This window comes from Eumetopias jubatus, unplaced genomic scaffold, assembly GCF_037043125.1.
Source record: "Eumetopias jubatus isolate StellerSeaLion01/CBP00866 unplaced genomic scaffold, mEumJub1_p1.0 scaffold_17, whole genome shotgun sequence".
Classification (NCBI taxonomy): domain Eukaryota; kingdom Metazoa; phylum Chordata; class Mammalia; order Carnivora; family Otariidae; genus Eumetopias; species Eumetopias jubatus.
Genome location: NW_028274823.1, coordinates 49,420,289 through 49,438,101, shown reverse-complemented (window position 1 = coordinate 49,438,101; position 17,813 = coordinate 49,420,289). Strand labels below are relative to the sequence as shown.

At 51.7% G+C, this 17,813-nt stretch overlaps 1 protein-coding gene across 2 annotated transcripts in view; it reads left to right on the top strand.

Annotated features, from left to right (window-relative positions):
• Positions 1 to 17,813, top strand: part of ANXA11 (annexin A11) — a 48,801-nt gene that overhangs the window by 24,176 nt on the left and 6,812 nt on the right. For both annotated transcript variants that reach the window (XM_028109500.2, XM_028109501.2), the window contains exons 2-10: positions 7,865 to 7,927; positions 9,870 to 9,982; positions 10,910 to 11,299; positions 12,615 to 12,702; positions 12,931 to 13,025; positions 13,727 to 13,840; positions 15,833 to 15,923; positions 16,306 to 16,385; positions 16,483 to 16,539. In XM_028109500.2, the coding sequence (XP_027965301.1) occupies positions 7,873 to 7,927; positions 9,870 to 9,982; positions 10,910 to 11,299; positions 12,615 to 12,702; positions 12,931 to 13,025; positions 13,727 to 13,840; positions 15,833 to 15,923; positions 16,306 to 16,385; positions 16,483 to 16,539 (1,083 nt within the window). In that variant the 5' untranslated portion in view covers positions 7,865 to 7,872. The remainder of the gene's footprint in view (positions 1 to 7,864; positions 7,928 to 9,869; positions 9,983 to 10,909; positions 11,300 to 12,614; positions 12,703 to 12,930; positions 13,026 to 13,726; positions 13,841 to 15,832; positions 15,924 to 16,305; positions 16,386 to 16,482; positions 16,540 to 17,813) is intronic.

The window sequence follows — 17,813 nt, the reverse complement described above, 5'->3', positions numbered from 1 at the left end:
TTTGGAAAAATGTCTGTTCATGTCTTCTGCCCATTTCTTGATTGGATTATTTGTTCTTTGGGTGTTGAGTTTGGTAAGTTCTTTATAGATTTTGGATACTAGCCCTTTATCTGATCTGTCATTTGCAAATATTTTCTCCCATTCTGTCAGTTGTCTTTTGGTTTTGTGGACTGTTTCTTTTGCTGTGCAAAAGCTTTTTATCTTGATGAAATCCTAATAGTTCATTTTTGCCCTGGCTTCCCGTACCTTTGGCGATGTTTCTAGGAAGAAGTTGCTGCGGCTGAGGTTGAAGAGGTTGCTGCCTGTGTTCTCCTTTAGGATTTTGATGGACTCCTGTCTCACGTTTAGGTCTTTCAACCATATGGAGTCTATTTTTGTGTGTGGTGTAAGGAAATGGTCCAGTTTCATTCTTCTGCATGTGGCTGTCCAATTTTCCCAACACCATTTGTTGAAGAGACTGTATTTATTCCATTGGACATTCTTTCCTGCTTTGTTAAAGATAAGTTGACCATAGAGTTGAGGGTCCATTTCTGGGCTCTCGATTCTGTTCCATTGATCTATGTGTCTGTTTTTGTGCCAGTACCATACTGTCTTGATGATGACAGCTTTGTAATAGAGCTGGAAGTCCGGAATTGTGATGCCGCCAGCTTTGCTTTTCTTTTTCAAGATTCCTCTGGCTATTCGGGGTCTCTTCTGGTTCCATACAAATTTTAGGATTATTTGTTCCATTTCTTTGAAAAAAGTGGATGGTATTTTGATGGGGATTGCATTGAATGTGTAGATTGCTCTAGGTAGCATTGACATCTTCACAATGTTGGTTCTCCCAATCCATGAGCATGGAACGTTTTTCCATTTCTTTGTGTCTTCTTCAATTTCTTTCATGAGTATTTTATAGTTTTCTGAGTACAGATCCTTTGCCTCTTTGGGTTAAATTTATTCCTAGGTATCTGATGGTTTTGGGGGCCATTGTAAATGGGATCGACTCCTTGATTTGTCTCTCTTCTGTCTTGCTGTTGGTGTATAGGAATGCCACTGATTTCTGTGCATTGATTTTATAGCCTGCCACTTGACTGAATTCCTGTATGAGTTCTAGCAGTTTTGGGGTGGAGTCTTTTGGGTTTTCCACATACAGTATCATATCATCTGCAAAGAGTGAGAGTTTGACTTCTTCTTTGCCGATTTGGATGCCTTTGATTTCTTTTTGTTGTCTGATTGCTGTGGCTAGGACTTCTAATACTATGTTGAATAGCAGTGGTGAGAGTGGACATCCCTGCCGCGTTCCTGACCTTAGGGGAAAAGCTCTCAGCCTTTCCCCATTGAGAATGATATTCGCTGTAAGTTTTTCATAGATGGCTTTTATGATATTGAGGTATGTACCCTCTAACCCTATACTCTGAAGAGTTTTGATCAAGAAAGGATGCTGTACTTTGTCAAATGCTTTTTCTGCATCTATTGAGAGGATCCTATGATTCTTGTTCTTTCTTTTGTTAATGTATTGTATCACGTTGATTGATTTGCGGATGTTGAACCAGCCTTGCAGCCCAGGGATAAATCCCATTTGGTCGTGGTGAATAATCCTTTTAATGTACTGTTGGATCCTATTGGCTAGTATTTTGGTGAGAATTTTTGCATCCGTGTTCATCAAGGATATTGGTCTGTAATTCTCCTTTTTGATGGGGTCTTTGTCTGGTTTTGGGATCAAGGTAATGGTGGCCTCATAAAATGAGTTCGGAAGTTTTCCTTCCATTTCTATTTTTTGGAATAGTTTCAGGAGAATATGTATTAATTCTTCTTTAAATGTCTGATAGAATTCCCCTGGGAAGCCATCTGGCCCTGGGCTTTTGTTTCCTGGGAGATTTTTGATGACTGCTTCAATTTCCTTAGTGGTTATAGGTCTGTTCAGGTTTTCTGTTTGTTCCTGGTCCAGTTTTGGTAGTTGATACTTCTCTAGGAATGCACCCATTTCTTCCAGGTTATCTAATTTGCTGGCATATAGTTGCTCATAATATGTTCTTATAATTGTTTGTATTTCTTTGGTGTTGGTTGTGATCTCTCCTCTTTCATTCATGATTTTGTTGATTTGGGTCATTTCTCTTTTCTTTTTGATCAGTCTGGCCAGGGGTTTATCAATCTTGTTAATTCTTTCAAAGAACCAGCTCCTAGTTTCGTTGATCTGCTCTACTGTTCTTTTGGTTTCTAGTTCATTGATTTCTGCTCTGATCTTTATTATTTCTCTTCTCCTGCTGGGTTTAGGCTTTATTTGCTGTTCTTTCTCTAGCTCCTTTAGGTGTAGGGTTAGGTTGTGTATTTGAGACCTTTCTTGTTTCTTGAGAAAGGCTTGTATTGCTATATACTTTCCTCTCAGGACTGCCTTTGCTGTATCCCAAAGATTTTGGACAGTTGTGTTTTCATTTTCATTGGTTTCCATGAATTTTTTTAATTCTTCTTTAATTTCCTGGTTGACCCATTCATTCTTTAGTAGGATGCTCTTTAGCCTCCATGTATTTGAGTTCTTTCCGACTTTCCTCTTGTGATTGAGTTCTAGTTTTAAAGCATTGTGGTCTGAAAATATGCAGGGAATGATCCCAGTCTTTTGGTACCGGTTGAGACCTGATTTGTGGCCTAGGATGTGATCAATTCTGGAGAATGTTCCATGGGCACTAGAGAAGAATGTGTATTCCGTTGCTTTGGGATGGAATGTTCTGAATATGTCTGTGAAGTCCATTTGGTCCAGTGTGTCATTTAAAGTCTTTATTTCCTTGTTGATCTTTTGCTTAGATGATCTGTCCATTTCAGTCAGGGGGGTGTTAAAGTCCCCCACTATTATTGTATTGTTGTCAATGTGTTTCTTTGCTTTTGTTAATTGCCTTATATAATGGGCTGGTCCCATGTTTGGGGCATAGATATTACAATTGTTAGATCTTCTTGTTGGATAGACCCTTTAAGTAGGATATAGTGTCCTTCCTCATCTCTTATTACAGTCTTTGTTTTAAAATCTAGTTTGTCTGATATAAGGATTGCCACCCCAGCTTTCTTTTGGTGTCCATTAGCGTGGTAAATGGTTTTCCACCCCCTAACTTTCAGTCTGGGGGTGTCTTTGGGTCTAAAATGAGTCTCTTGCAGACAGCATATTGATGGGTCTTGTTTTTTAATCCAATCTGATAGCCTGTGTCTTTTGATTGGGGCATTTAGCCCATTTACATTCAGGGTAACTATTGAAAGGTATGAATTTAGTGCCATTATATTGCCTGTAAGGTGACTGTTAACTGTATGTTCTCTGTGTTCCTTTCTGATCTTTGCTTTTTTTAGGCTCTCTCTTTGCTTAGAGGACCCCTTTCAATATTTCTTGGAGGACTGGTTTCGTTTTTGCAAATTCCTTTAGTTTTTGTTTGTCCTGGAAGCTTTTTATCTCTCCTTCTATTTTCAATGACAGCCTTGCTGGATATAGTATTCTTGGCTGCATATTTTTCTCGTTTAGTGCTCTGAAGATATCTTGCCAGTCCTTTCTGGCCTGCCAGGTCTCTGTGGATAGGTCTGTTGCCAATCTAATGTTTCTACCATTGTAGGTTACATATCTCTTCCCCGAGCTGCTTTCAGGATTTTCTCTTTGTCTCTGAGACTCGTAAGTTTTACTATTAGATATCAGGGTGTTGACCTATTATTATTGATTTTGAGAGGGGTTCTTGTGCCTCCTGGATTTTGATGCCTGTTTCCTTCCTCACATTAGGGAAGTTCTGTGCTATTAGTTGCTCCAATATACCTTCTGCCCCTCTCTCTCTTTCTTCTTCTTCTGGGATCCCAATTATTCTAATGTTGTTTCGTCTTATCGTATCACTTATCTCTCGATTTCTGCCCTCGTGATCCTGTAGTTGTTTCTCTCTCTTTTTCTCAGCCTCTTTATTTTCCATCATTTGGTCTTCTATATCACTGATTCTCTCTTCTGCCTCATTTATCCTAGCATTTAGTGCCCCCATTTTTTATTGCACCTCATCAATAGCCTTTTTGATTTCGACTTGGTTTGATTTTAGTTCTTTTATTTCTCCAGAAAGGGTTTCTCTAATAACTTCCACGCTTTTTTCAAGCCCAGCTAGTATCTTTAAAGTCATGATTCTGAACTCTAGGTCTGACATCGTACTAATGTCCGTATTGAGTAGGTCCCTGGCTGACGGTACTACCTCTTGTTCTTTTTGCTGAGGTGATTTTTTTCGTCTTGTCATTTTGTCCAGAGGAGAATAGGTGAATGAGAGAACCAAATGCTAACAGGTTTACAACGTCCCCAGCAAATATACTGTATACAAATCAGAAAAGACCTGAAACCAGGGGAAAAGAAAGGGAAAGAAAGAAAAAAGAAAGAGAAAAAAAAAGATAAAAACAAAAACAGAACAATACAAAAAAAGCAGAATATGATCAAATATGATCAGGCTAGTGCATAGATCAGTGACACACACTCGATTTTGGGCGGATTTTGGGCGTATTTTGGTCTGTTAGAAAAAAGTGCCTCCTAAAATTTTAAAGGAAGAAAGACATATATGTACAAAATAAGGGTTGATACAATGAAGGGATGGAAGATGACTGTAAAGATGAAAATTATAAAAGATTTTATAAAAGGACTTGATAAGAAGTTGTTTGAAAAAAGAAAGAAGATTTAAGAAAAATAAAAAAAGGAAAAAGGGAGAAAATGTGATCAGGCAGGAGACTAGAACAAAGCCATACACTAGTGATTTAGGGTATATTTTGATATGTTAGAAGAAACTGTATGTCAAAATTTTAAAGAGAGAACAACTTATATATATAATGCAAAAATAAGGGTAACTACTATGAAGGGATAAAATATGAGTCTAAAAATGAAAAATAAAAAAAATTTTTTTTTAAAAAGGGATTAATAAGATGTTGGTTGAAAAGGGAAAAAGAAAAATAAAAAAAACAGTTAACAAAAATTAACTTTGATGAACTAATGAATCATGGTTAAAAAAAAGCCATGAATTCTATGTGCAGTATTCCCCCAGCGCTGGAGTTCTCCCGTTCTCCTTGATCGGTAAACTTGGTCTTGGCTTGCTGGCTGTTCGTGCTGATCTTCTGGGGGAGGGGCCTGTTGCTGTGGTTTCCAAATGTCTTTGCTGGAGGCTGAATTGCCCCGCCCTTGTGGGTCCGGGCTAAGGAAGCTGCTCGGGTTTGCTCTCAGGAGCTTTTGTTCCCTGCAAGCTCTCCGTACAGCTTTGGAGGACTAGGGTGAAAATGGTGGCCTCCCAATCTCCACCCAGAGGAGCCGAGAACTCGGGGCCCCGCTCCTCAGTGTGCCCCCAGAGAAAAGCAGTCACTCCCGTCTCCCTGTTCTCCGGCTCACCTGGCCTGTGACCGAGCGTTTCCATCTCTGGCACCCGACCCCGTGTGGAGTCTCCAAACTCAGCAGATCCCTGCAGTGCGTTCCCGCACCGCTCCTCCTGGGGGAGGAAGGGGAGTCTCCCCAGCTCTGCTGCTTGTTGGGTCCCTGCTGGAGGAGCAGTGGCCCGACTGGGCTGCGGATCACAGTTTATGGCCACCCCGAGCTGAGAGCCCGCGCCTCGGCTCCGTCTCTGCAGCCGGCTTCCCTGCTCTGGTACCTGGGAGCTCTGCCGCACTCAGGCATCCCCGGTCTTTCTGTGACCCCGAGGGTCCTGAGACCACACTGTCCCATGAGGGTTCCACCCCCCGCTTAGCCACTGCAGCGATGTCCCTCCGCGGAGCCGACTTCTAAAAGTTCCGATTTTGTGCTCCGCGGCTCTAGCACTTGCCAGAAGCGGCCGGCGGAGGCCCCTCCCCCGCCGTCTATCCTCCCGAATATCGCCTTGGATTCACCTCTCCGCACGTCCTACCTTCCAGTAAGTGGTCGCTTCTCTGTTCAGAGAGTTGTTGTTACTCTCCTCTTCGATCTCCTGTTGAGTTCGTAGGTGTTCCGAATGGTTTGATCCCTATTCAGCTGAATTTCTGAGACCAGACTAAATCTAGGTCTCCTACTCCTCCGCCATCTTGCTCCGCCCCCCTAATTTTATGTCTTATATTTAAATCTCTGGTTTGGCTGAGATTAGTTTTGATGATAGAACAGGGTAGTACCCAGCTTTTGGCTTTTTCCCCCCTGCTCTAGCCATGGGTGGGGCCTTTTGGCCTCATTCCTCTGGGAGGAGAGGTGAAGGGTAGTGAGGGGTCTTTGGTGCCCAAAGCTTGTGCTTAATGGTGATCTCCAGAGGAGAAGGGTGTCAGGGACATAACCTTCGCTCATGCTGGCCTTGTGCAGGGCTCTTCCTCTTTCTTCCAGCAGAAGGTTCCTGGCCCATCCATCATTCGGATTTCCAGGCTCTCCTCATCAGCAGGGTCTGAGGATTCCGGCAGGGGGGTCAGCCTGAGGGCAGGACCTGGGAGGGCTTTGGCCTGATGGCTCAGCCAGCCACAGGGAGAGGAGTCAGAGCGAGGGCACCACCACAGGGGCCCTCAGCAGCCTCACCGCGGTGCGCAGGGGAAAGGGTCTTCAGCGCACACCGCAGGTGGCCAGTCCTAGCTCTCTCCAAGGTCACTAGGCTATCACCTGGCCTTTCGCAGCTCTGTCTACAGTCACCTCTGGGCGCACTGACCAAAACACATCCCCATGCATATCATCCCTGTGGGTCCCGTAGGGACTGGTGGCACCTAAGGAAACCCTTCAGCCTCCTTGCAAACACCATGCGCATATCTCCAATGTAGCTGTGAAGGGCACCTAGAATCCTGTAGGTGAATGATGGCATCTAGAGCAGTGGTTCTCAACGTGGGATCCCTGCACCAGCAGTATCACCTGGGAATTAGAAATGCAGATTCTGGTTTTGCGGTGGAGCTCAGCTACCTGTGTTTAACAAGCCCTTGGGGCGGTTCTGATGCACACATTGCAGTTTGAGAACCAGGTTGGGGCCCGATGTGCGGGGGGGGGGAGGAGGTCACCTGGGGTCAGCAGGTGTGATGGTGGAGGGGGCCTGCAGGTCCCCTGACACCCTTACCTGTCACTGGACACCTCTGCAACTGCAGCAGCCACTGGCGAGCAGGAGGAAGTAGGTTGCACAGGTTGCAGCAGATCTGGATCCCTCCTGGGCAGTTTAAGTGGCATGGAGCATGGCAGAGGGGTCTGTATACAGAGGGACTTTGTGAGAGCAGCTGTCCCACCCAGCGCCAACAAGCAAGAGCCCTGGGTTCCAGGCCTTTCTCCTGCCCTACTCCTGATCTGCAAGTCACTTACCCTTTCTGAGCTCCAACTGCCTCACTTGCCCTCATTCCAGATCCTGGATCACATGAGCCTTCCTGAGGTCTCTTGTCTCTAGCAATGAGGATTTCATGCCATGCTCCCATGCCTGATGAACCAGAGGTTGGAGAATGAAAAATGTAGCTTGGGGCAGATCCATGTTGGCCACCGTGGATAACTTGGGGTCTGTAGGCTGGGCACAGGGGACAGGGGCTCTGGCTGGATAGTGATGAAGACCCTGGAAAGTAAAGACAAATAGACCTGAGCCCCTGAGAACGAGGCAGTGCAAGCTCGCCTCTGAGGTTAGAGAACAGCTCCACACACTCAGCATCCCGTGTCAGTAGAGGTGGGAGTGAAGCATGGGGGAAAGGGGTTTGCAGGGAAACATAGCCACTCATGCGTGGTAAGCCCTGTCATGGTGTGTGTGGGCACAGGTGCGGGCCTGCCCCTGGTCGCGCTTTCTAGTTGGGGGCCCAGCAGGTGGAAGGTAAATTGGGTTGAAGTCAGGCCTGATGTAGCCTCTCCTCCTGCAGGCGCCTGGCCTGTGGCAGTTGCTGGGCTCAGCAAGGCCGGTGGGGGCTCCCGGCAGAGCCTGAGGACGCTTGCTTTCCTCTTCCCTTTCAGATTGAACCATGAGCTACCCAGGTTATCCCCCGCCCACAGGCGGCTACCCCCCAGCTGCACCAGGTAAGAACGTCTGGGGCAGGGGGAGGGGGGGAATGCGCTCTCAGCTCAATGTCCCAAGTGAGGACAGGGAGAGAGTAACAGTGCTTTCCGGTCATCTCTCTACCCCAAGGGTGCAGCCAGAATGGGGAGGGGCTGGAGAAAATCCTGGACCCAGGGGCCCAGAAAGGCCTGGATTTGAAGCCCTTCTGGAAAGCCAGGACGAGGCCAGGACCCAGTTTCTTGCTTTATTAGCTGATAGCAGCAGGCAAATGCCTTCTTTTCTCTGGGACTCTGTTTTCTCCTTTGCACATGGTGTCCCGTATCTCTCCTTCACTGGGTTGTCCCTGAGACTAGTGAGATAGCCCGGTAGAGCCCCTGGCTCCATGTCCTCCGAAGCAGCATTTGGTGATGATTGCTCCCGCTCAGCAGCAGGGCCCCCTGCCAGGAGAGGAAGTGGGGGCAGTTGCTAAGGGTCAGATGTCCCTGCTGCAGCTCCAGAAGCTGTGGGCTGACGGCACTGGGGCTGTACCCGAGGCCAGGCTGTCAGAACCCAGCCCCACCTACACCACATCCCTTCACAAACACATCAGCTGCACTGGCCCTGGCCCTTCCCAGGTTCCTGAAATGAGACTGGGTCGCCATGGTAGGGGAGCAGATGGGGGGATCATTCCAGGCTGGTTACTCCGAGGTTGCCTGAGCCGTGCCGCCCCTTGCCCCACAGCGCCAGCAGGCACGTTCACTTCCCCAGAGCAGAGGTCCTTGAGTCTGAGCACCCATGACCCTTAGGCCATTTGTGGCCCACCCTGCCATTCAACAGGCGGAGAACAGGTCGGGAGCAGGGAGGTGGCTTGGCCACCGTCACGTGGCGTATCGGGTTGAGCAGGGCCATTTCCCACTGAACGAGGCCTGGCCCACGTGTGCCAGTGCTGGCCTCATGGTTGGTCTTCTGCCTGGTAGGGATGCTGCCATTGAGTCCTACCACCGCCACCTCCACCACACCACAGCAGAGAGGGAGCGGGCTGGGGATTCCTGATCCGCAAGTCACTTACCCTTTCTGAGCTCCTCTGAGCATGCCGTCCTGAGTGGCCCGGAGCCCTGGATCGGAAAAGCTAAACTCGAGGCCCTCGGGGCCTGCTCACTGCCCTGGTCAGAAAGGCACCTAACAGGCCAGCGGCCCACACAACGATGCTGGCTGTGGCCTGGGAGCCCCTTGTCTCAGTGTCGGCCGCGGCCTGGGAGCCCCCCGCACAGGCTTTAGGTCTTCGTCCCCATCCAGGAAGTTTGAGGCAAACTAATCATCATCCCCACGTGTCGGCCGAAGAAGCTGAACTAGAGGGGCTGAGGGCCCCACCCCAGGGCACATACCTGGTCCCTCTGGGTTCAGAGCTGGGGCTTTTTACCACTCTTCTCCAACTGCCCCCCCTTGTAGGGATGGGTGTCTGTGTTGCATGACCCAGCCCTGTCTCCTTCCACCCTGCCCTCCCTCCCTTCACAGACTTGTCACTGCAAGTAACCCAGTCGGCAGGACACCCACCCTTCCCTGCCATGCTTTCCCCTCACTGTGGGTTCTTGGTGCTCTCTGAGCTCACGGCTGCTCATGCTGAGCACAGTGACCCCAGATGATCTGTTTTTATGTCTGTGTTTCCTTTCCATGATGGTGAGCCCAGGAGGGCAGTTCTGTCCTTGGTCCTTGGCCCTCCTACCTCCTTAATCCCAAACACTCTTGGGAGGGTTTGCTGATCCCCACCTTCCTGCCTGGAAGGAGGGGGAAGTTCCCTCTTTTCTCTTCCTCCAGCAGCGGGATTGGGTTCAGCTTTCTTGCCTGAGTGTTTCTGTGGGGTCTGGAGTGCTGTCTGCCAGGCCCTGCTTTGGCCTCCCCACCTGACCGCCTGAGAGCTTGATGCTCTGCCTTTTCCTGTGGGGAGTGCCGGCAGCCTGCTAAAGGGCTTAGTGTTGCTTTTAGGTGGTGGTGCCTGGGGAGGTGCTGGCTACCCTCCGCCCAACATGCCCCCCATCGGGCTGGATAACATGGCCAACTACGCAGGGCAGTTCAACCAGGACTACCTCTCAGGAATGGTGAGTCCAGCTCTCCTGCTGGGGCTGCCCCTGGGGGTCACACCTGCATGGCCAGAGGGACAAAGTCTGCTGGCTTGAGTGAGTGGCTTCAGAGGTGTCTTGTGTGTGTGCCTACCTGTGGACACCGAGTATTGAGCTGCGCCTTAGAGCAAAGGGTTTTCGTTGGAGCTCTCTCTGCTCACTGTCCTCTGCATCTCGATTTCCTATCTGTGAAATGGAGGGAAGGGGCAGGCATTGGGTTGCCTGGTCTCTCAGGTCCCTTTCAGCTCTGAATTGGATGGGGGTGGTGCCTTCATAGAATATGTATTGAGCGCCTTTTGTCTGAGCACAGCATAGGATCAGGAGGGAGGTGAGCGTATGTATGCGTGTGCCAGTGTACCCATGCATGTGCATATTTGTGTGCGGGTGTACGTGTGGATGACTGTTCTGCTCCGGCCTGGGTGCGGGTGCCTGGTAGCATAGGCAGACATGCTACTTTTATTTGTTAATTGGTTTGTAAAAGAATATATTTTATAATCTAGAAACAAAGGCTTGCTCAGTGTCAACCGTGCAGCCAGTGCACAGTCTCATTTGTGCCAGGCTTGTTCTAGGCACTGGGGATATGTGAATATAACAAACAAAAATCTCAGCCCTGAAGCTCCTGGGATGACAGACAGTCACCATAAGTAAACTGTGTGGTGTTAGAGTAAATATGGGTACCTTGGGCATAAGAGCAAATAAAGAAAGGGCTCAGGAGAACAGGTAGAGGGGATGCAGGACAGTAGTTTCAAGTTGGGTGGTCAGGCTGGGCCTTGCTGAGAAGCCAGGGGTGCTCAGACTCTGAGCTCTGAGCGCTGCTGGGCTCAGGCCAGGGAAGGATGGATGGACGGGGTGTGGCTGTGCTCCTCGGGGGGCCATTCATCTTACGCTTGCTTTGTGGACTTTCAGGCATCCAACATGTCTGGGACATTCGGAGGAGCCAACGTGCCAAACCTGTACCCTGGGGCCCCCGGGGGTGGTTACCCTCCCATTCCCCCTGGGGGTTTTGGGCAGCCCCCTTCTGCCCAGCAGCCTGTTCCGCCATATGGAATGTATCCGCCCCCTGGAGGAAACCCGCCCTCCGGGATGCCTTCATATCCGCCCTACCCAGGGGCCCCTGTGCCAGGCCAGCCCATGCCGCCTCCTGGCCAGCAGCCCCCGGGGCCCTACCCCGGACAGCCGCCGATGACCTACCCTGGGCAGCCACCCATGCCACCTCCTGGGCAGCAGCAGCCAGTGCCAAGCTACCCAGGTTACCTGGGGTCTGGGACCGTCACCCCTGCTGTGGCTCCAGCCCAGGTGAGTGCCTGTCCCGTTGCCCTCTGTCCAGGCTTGGGTGCCAGAGGCCTGAGGCTCGTGGCCCAGTGTCCTCTGCCAGCAAGGCCAGGGAGGGTGCAGCGGATGGAGAAGGGCTCTGTCCTCCATCTATAACTTCTTGTTTTAACAGAGTGTTGCTTTCTCTCACACTCCCCACTCCCGGTTTGTATTCTTAAAGACCTTGGGGAGCTGCCCTGTTTCTCACAGCTTGGTTAGATGTTCCATGTGCGAGTTGGATCTGAACGTCCCAGGGTACTCATCATTCCTCCTGTGTCATTTACTGCCTGGGCTCTGTGCTTTGTCGGAACTGTCCGGGCCCCTGGCCTCAAGCCGTGTGCCCAACGGCTTAATCTTAAGTCCCCCGAGGTGCCTCTCAGGCTGGTCTTAGAGGGTTCTTAAAACCTCCTTTGGCTAGGGAAGATTGTTGGCAGTTCCTCCGGGGCTGCTCTTGGCTCATTTTGGAGAGCATTTCATGTTTGCAGTGCCTAGAATTCATTGTCATGGTTACGTGGCCAAACCAACCAAGCACAGGGCTAGTGGTATGTGCTCGACTACTATTATTAGACGGAGGGTCCCTCTCCTCCCTGCCCCCACACTCCCCTACCCCTACCCCTGCCCTGCTCTCCATCTTCCCTCTGCCTTCTCCCTCATCCCTTCTCCGAGCTTCTCTTCTTAACTCTGTTAAAACCGGTAGTGCACTAGCCCCAGAAGGTAAGCCACCAGGAGACCACTTAGGCAGGAAAATTTGTTTGCTGGGGAGTGCAGCTGTCAGTGTTATGAAGGGGTCCAGCAGGCAAGCAGGTCTGAGAGCCTAGAGAACAGTGCTAGGAAAAGCAGAGTCCAGGAGGCAGTGAGGCAGTGCGTACCATGGTAAAGGCCAGACACCGGCATTTCTGCAGGGAACATCTTTTTCTCATCTGCACCGAGGTGCTCCATGGACTACCCAAACCCTGTCAGGAGGGCCCTAATACGTGCTCACATGTGCTATGGCAGTGAGCTTCCCAGGGCTGCCCCCCCATCAGGAACCCAGGCCCCGTCCTAAAGGATCTGGGCATAGGGCAGATTTTCAGCATCAGGACTCAGCTAGAGACGGGCTTCTAGCCACGGGAGCCAGGCAGAAGCCTCAGCACCAGAACATGAGGATATCTAATGATCACAGTAGGCTCACTCAGTTACTGATTACGGGCTCCTTCCGGTACCCCAACTTGTAGTAAAAAGGTCACTTTCAGAGTCTGGGGCGGGGAAGTCTTGCATTTGGGGGATACAACATCTTACGTGAGTCTGTTTGTCCGAGCAGTTTGGAAACCGAGGCACCATCACAGATGCTCCTGGTTTTGACCCCTTGCGAGATGCCGAGGTCCTGCGGAAAGCTATGAAAGGCTTTGGTGAGGAACCCTGGGTGGCTCGGGTCCTAACTGCCCGCCTGACTTGCCAGCTCTGTTCAGGGCTGCTGGGAGGAGGGAACCTGGTTCCTGTGGTGGTGGTAGAAGAGGAGGTAGATATGGGGGTGCAGTTGGGATGCCCAGGAGAATGGAAGGGCCCAGGCCAGGGAAGCCTCCAGTGCAGAGCATCCCCACAACTTCAGCCCTGCCCACATCCACCTCTTCCCCCAGGGACCGACGAGCAGGCCATCATCAACTGCCTGGGGAGTCGCTCCAACAAGCAGCGGCAGCAGATCCTCCTGTCCTTCAAGACCGCTTATGGGAAGGTGAGTGGGGGAGGGGTGGCAGGGAAGGGAGGCCTGGTCCCCACTGAACTGAGGCATAGATCTCCTGGGTGGGCAGTAAGGCCTATTAGGGCATTTTCTGCTACCCACCCAGCAGTGACCTCTCAGCTGATGGCATCTTCTAGAACAGAAGGATGCTCCGAGGGGGAAATCCAAAAGTTCACAGGGCACTGAGGTTTGATGAGAGGCACCCAGAGATCTGGGTTCTAGCCCTGGCTCTGCCATGACTCACAGAGACCATGGACAGGTTATTTCCCTTTAGCTCCTACTGGGCCGGTTTTTCCTCCTGGGGACCCAGGCTGCTAATCCCTGCCCTCTTCATGACCACCCTAGGAGGTGTAGCTGGGAGAGGAGCTTTGAAGGAAAAGGCTTACAGTTCCACACAAATGCATGGGGATGTATTTTGAACTTCTGGGCTTTTGAATCTTAGGTAAACACTGGGTAAGTTGAATAGACTGGTGTTCTGGCCCAGTGCTTCTCCAGCTTGAATGTGGGTCCCCTGGGAAGCTGATTGAATTGCGGGCTCCAACTCTGCAGGTCTGCGCTGGCTGAGATTTGGCTTTTCTGCCAGGCCCTGGCTGATGCAGATGCTGCTGGTCCTCAGATCTGGGATGTTGTCCCTATTAGTCACCTCGTGTGCATTCTCAAAATAGGTTTGTTTGTCTGTTTGAATATTCTGTCAGGATTTGATCAAAGATCTGAAATCTGAACTGTCAGGAAACTTTGAGAAGACAATCTTGGCTCTCATGAAGACCCCGGTCCTCTTCGATATTTATGAAATAAAGGAAGCCATCAAGGTGTGTACATGTTTGTGTTTGTGTGTGTGTGCTCACATGGATACACAGGCCAGGGAAAGGCCTGGACTGCACGGTGGGGCTGAATCCGTTCATTAGCTGCCGTTGTCAGTGCGGTTCCTGGATCGTCTCGGGTTGGAGTCCAAGTGCTATGGAAAGGGTGACTTCTGGTGACTCCCCAAGAGGCAAAACAGGTGTCATTCATCATCGGGGGCATCTGAGTCCATCTTAAAAAGCATGGTGGCAGCGGGGTGGTAGAGCTGGTGGTGACATGGTGATAGGAACAGGGGCAGAGGCCTCGGGTGGTATCATCCTGCTTCATTTAGGACTCTGTGTGAGCAAACAACAGAAACACTCTTGAGGGGTTTAAAGGAAACAGGTGCAGAATCGGTTATGAGGGTAAAGGTGAGCTGCCCAGCTTGAGGAAGGGCAGGGACCCAGGCAGGATTTCTCTTGTCTCTGCTGCTTCCCGAGTGCCCGCTTCAGTCTTCATCTGCTGGGCGCAGCGGATCCCTGTTGACCCCACTCCATTTACCTCTCAGAGATTCGGCCACAGAAAGGACCAGCTGTCCCTCAGTCCAAATTCCAAATGGGAGCAGACTCTGGCCTACTTAGGGTTTACTGTCTGTCCCTGGTCAAGTCACTTGTGACCAAGGGGAGTGTCGTCTACATTCCATAGTCTCGTGGCTCCCAAGATCCACAACAGGTATCCCGTGGATGGGGAGGGGGCAACTCCCACAGAAGGGGGACATCCTTGTGAATTGAGCAGGTGCTCCAGAAGGAGTCTACCATTTTTCAGAGGCTTGATAGGCACAATGACTCTTCCTGCCCCCAAGAGGAGAGGCAGAGAATTCAGTATGGAGCCTGTAGGTGGGAGAGGACCCTGCTGAGATCCTCAGACACACCTTCCTCTAGGGAGGGGTCAGGAAGCAGTTGGGGACAGCACCCAGGAGCGGCGCCCAGACCTCTGCCCGGCCCAGCTGCTGCCCCTAGCCGGCTTCACAAGGTGGTGGCAGTTGTGGGGAATGGGAAACCACACGGGGCTGGGGTCGCCTGTCACTGACGAGCCATGTGTCCTTGAGCAAGGAAAATGGGACCGCGGACGCCCTTTCTTGTGGCGTGTGGTGAGCATTGAGCTCGGTGGCTAGCAGAAGCTCTTTGCAAGCTCTGAGGAATCACAGTTGTGCTCAGCATGAAAAGAGCTCCTCCTGTGCTGTGCTTCCTACGTGACTGGCACTGTTCTAGGTGCTTCACGTGGGTAACATTTAACCCTCAGCACTTTGCAGGAGGTAGGTGTTAGTGGTGCTCCCATTTGATGCACAAGGAACCTGAGGCACAGAGAGGTGAAGAAGGGCACCCGAGAGGTCACACAGCTAATAAGCAGCAGGCCCAGAGTCAAGCCCGCCCAGCAGCCAGGCCGCTGCCTGTGTCCTCGGCCTTCTCCCCGCCCTTGACGTGCTCCTCTCTCTCTCTCTCTCTCTCTCTCTTTCTCTCTCTCTCTCGGCCTCGTTGGTGCCGCCTCTTCTAGATGTCTTCAGATGCTCCACAGTCCAGTCCAGGACTCTCCTCTGTCCACATGTCTACTCTTGCTTTATACCCATTTTTCAGTTGTGTCTTGTCTCGTTCATGAGCTGAGCTTGGAATAAAATGGATCTGGGTCCACATCTCAACCCACCATTTCCTGTGTGGCCTTGGACAAGGCACTACACCTCTCTGATGCTCAGTTTCCTGGTGGGGGTATGAACATGGTCCTTCATGTGACCTCTGTTCATCACCATGTCGCTGTCATGATCTGGTACTTTTCAGGGCCTGGGGCAGTGGCAGGGAGCTTGGCTGCCTCGGGTGGACCCAGCAGCCCCACCGGGGGCGTGGGCCTGCGCTGGTGGCTGCTACTGTTGGGACTGGTGCCGTGGGGCACAGGGCCCCTGCTCTCTTCCCTGGGTGCCAGAAAGGGAGCTGTAACAAGCTTGTGGTTTGTGCTCTCTGCCCCCTTAGGGAGCTGGCACTGATGAAGCCTGCCTGATCGAGATCTTCGCCTCCCGCAGCAACGAGCACATCCAGGAATTAAGCAGAGCCTATAGAACAGGTTAGGCTGGCGCCTGCCCCTCAGCCCTCCACAGACTCCTGTGCTTGCTGGGCCTTGGCCACACCCTCTCCCACAGCCTCTTAGACCTTCCTGGCCTTCTTACCGCCTCATCCCCTGCCCCGCCAACACGTGGGGCTTTGATCCAAGACCCAGCGGGGCAGGTGACTAAGGTAAGGGAGGGGTAGGAGGGAGAGCCTCTAGGGTGTGGTTTAGGCCGATCCTGACAGATGCCAGGTTGGCCTGGAGGTCACAGCCCCCGCGTCCCTGGAGGGCTGTGTGGACCACCTGTCTCGTCGCACCCAGGGCTCCTGGGCCCTTCTCTTGCTGGCGTCTGCTGCTGACTGTGGCTGCAGGGTGGGCCTTCCCTGTGTCTCCCTTTCAGAATTCAAAAAGACCCTGGAGGAGGCCATCCGAAGCGACACGTCGGGGCACTTCCAGCGGCTCCTCATCTCTCTGTCTCAGGTACCTTTCCCATGACAGAGTTCGGGGCTCAGAGCAGAGAGAGGTGGAAAGGGCACTGCAGGGAGCAGCCTTGACCATACCTCCTGCTTCCTTTCAGGGAAACCGGGATGAAAGCACCAATGTGGACATGACGGTGGTCCAGAGAGACGCCCAGGTGGGTGTGATGGCCAGGTGCCCCAGCTGGGCTTCCTGAGTCGGGGGGCGCCCCCTACTTTCTTCTTATTCCACGAGGGAGGAGCTCTGGGGTGGAAAGAGTGACGGATAAGGAGCGGGTTCCAGATGCTGTGAGTCTCGGGTGGGCTGTGCTGCTTATCACCCATGAGACCTTGAGTGTCCCCCCGCCTCTGTAGTCTTCTGATCCTGCCCTCGGCGCGAACCTGGGAGACAATCAAGTATGACAGGAGTTGGTAGGTCATGATGGGTGTGGGATTTCACGTGACCTGGTCCTCTTCCTGTGGTCGGTTGCATATGTCATTGTGTTTGCAGACAGGCAGACTTTCCACTTGACTGTTAATGCTTTTGAAGGTCGGAGCCTAGAAACCAGCTGTCACATTAGTTGTGCAGCCTTGGAATTCCGCAGCCGGGCATGACTGCAGACAGACGGCGAAGTTCTCTCCCGTTCCCTGTGTCCATCGGGTCGTCCGAGCGCCTCTGTAGAGGAGCTTGGGTTTCCCACGGATGAACTCGGACCACAGCAGTTGTGGCTGGAGAGAGTCGCAGCTTTCTGGTGGGATGGAGCTGGCTAGGACTCTCTCCCGCTTTGTTGCCCCTGCCACCCCCAGCCCGGCACTCCCCAGGAGCGGCCAGCGATCCTCTTCTGTCTGCCGTCTGTCAGGCAGAAGAGGACCTCTGTGGAGGGGCCTCTTTGTAGGGCTGGAAGACGGCTGCTCTCTCGTCTGGTCCGTGTCCTTTCCAGATGGGGAAACGGGGGCTCAGAGAGGCTGACCCTTGTGCCTGGAGGAACCTGGAGGCAGGGACTGGATAAGGGCCCGGACGCCTGGCTTGTTCCATGTGTCCCGGCTGCACCCCAGATGCCCTCCTTCAGGGTCTGCCTTAACATCTCCCCTGGCTTGAGACATGCACTCCCATTTCTGCACTCAGGGCTGGGCAAACCCAGGCTGCCAGCTCTGTTGCCGCAGAGGGAATTTTCCTGTTCCCACTTTCCTGTCAGACGGGCCTGGCCATTCCCTGGCCAAGGCAGAAGCTGCCTCACTTTCAAGGTTTTTTTGTGCCCACTTCTCTGTCTTCTTAATTATGGATCTGTACCTGCCTCACCTTCACCTGTGGGGTCTCTGAGCCCCTGGTGGCTGCCCTCCTCCCCGGCCGTCGGTGCCTTGAGATCCCAGAGCCACTACCTGAGGCCTGGGGAGTGCTTCTGGGCCATCTGGCATGAGGGGTTGCAAATTGGCAAATATTTGGGGTGCAAAC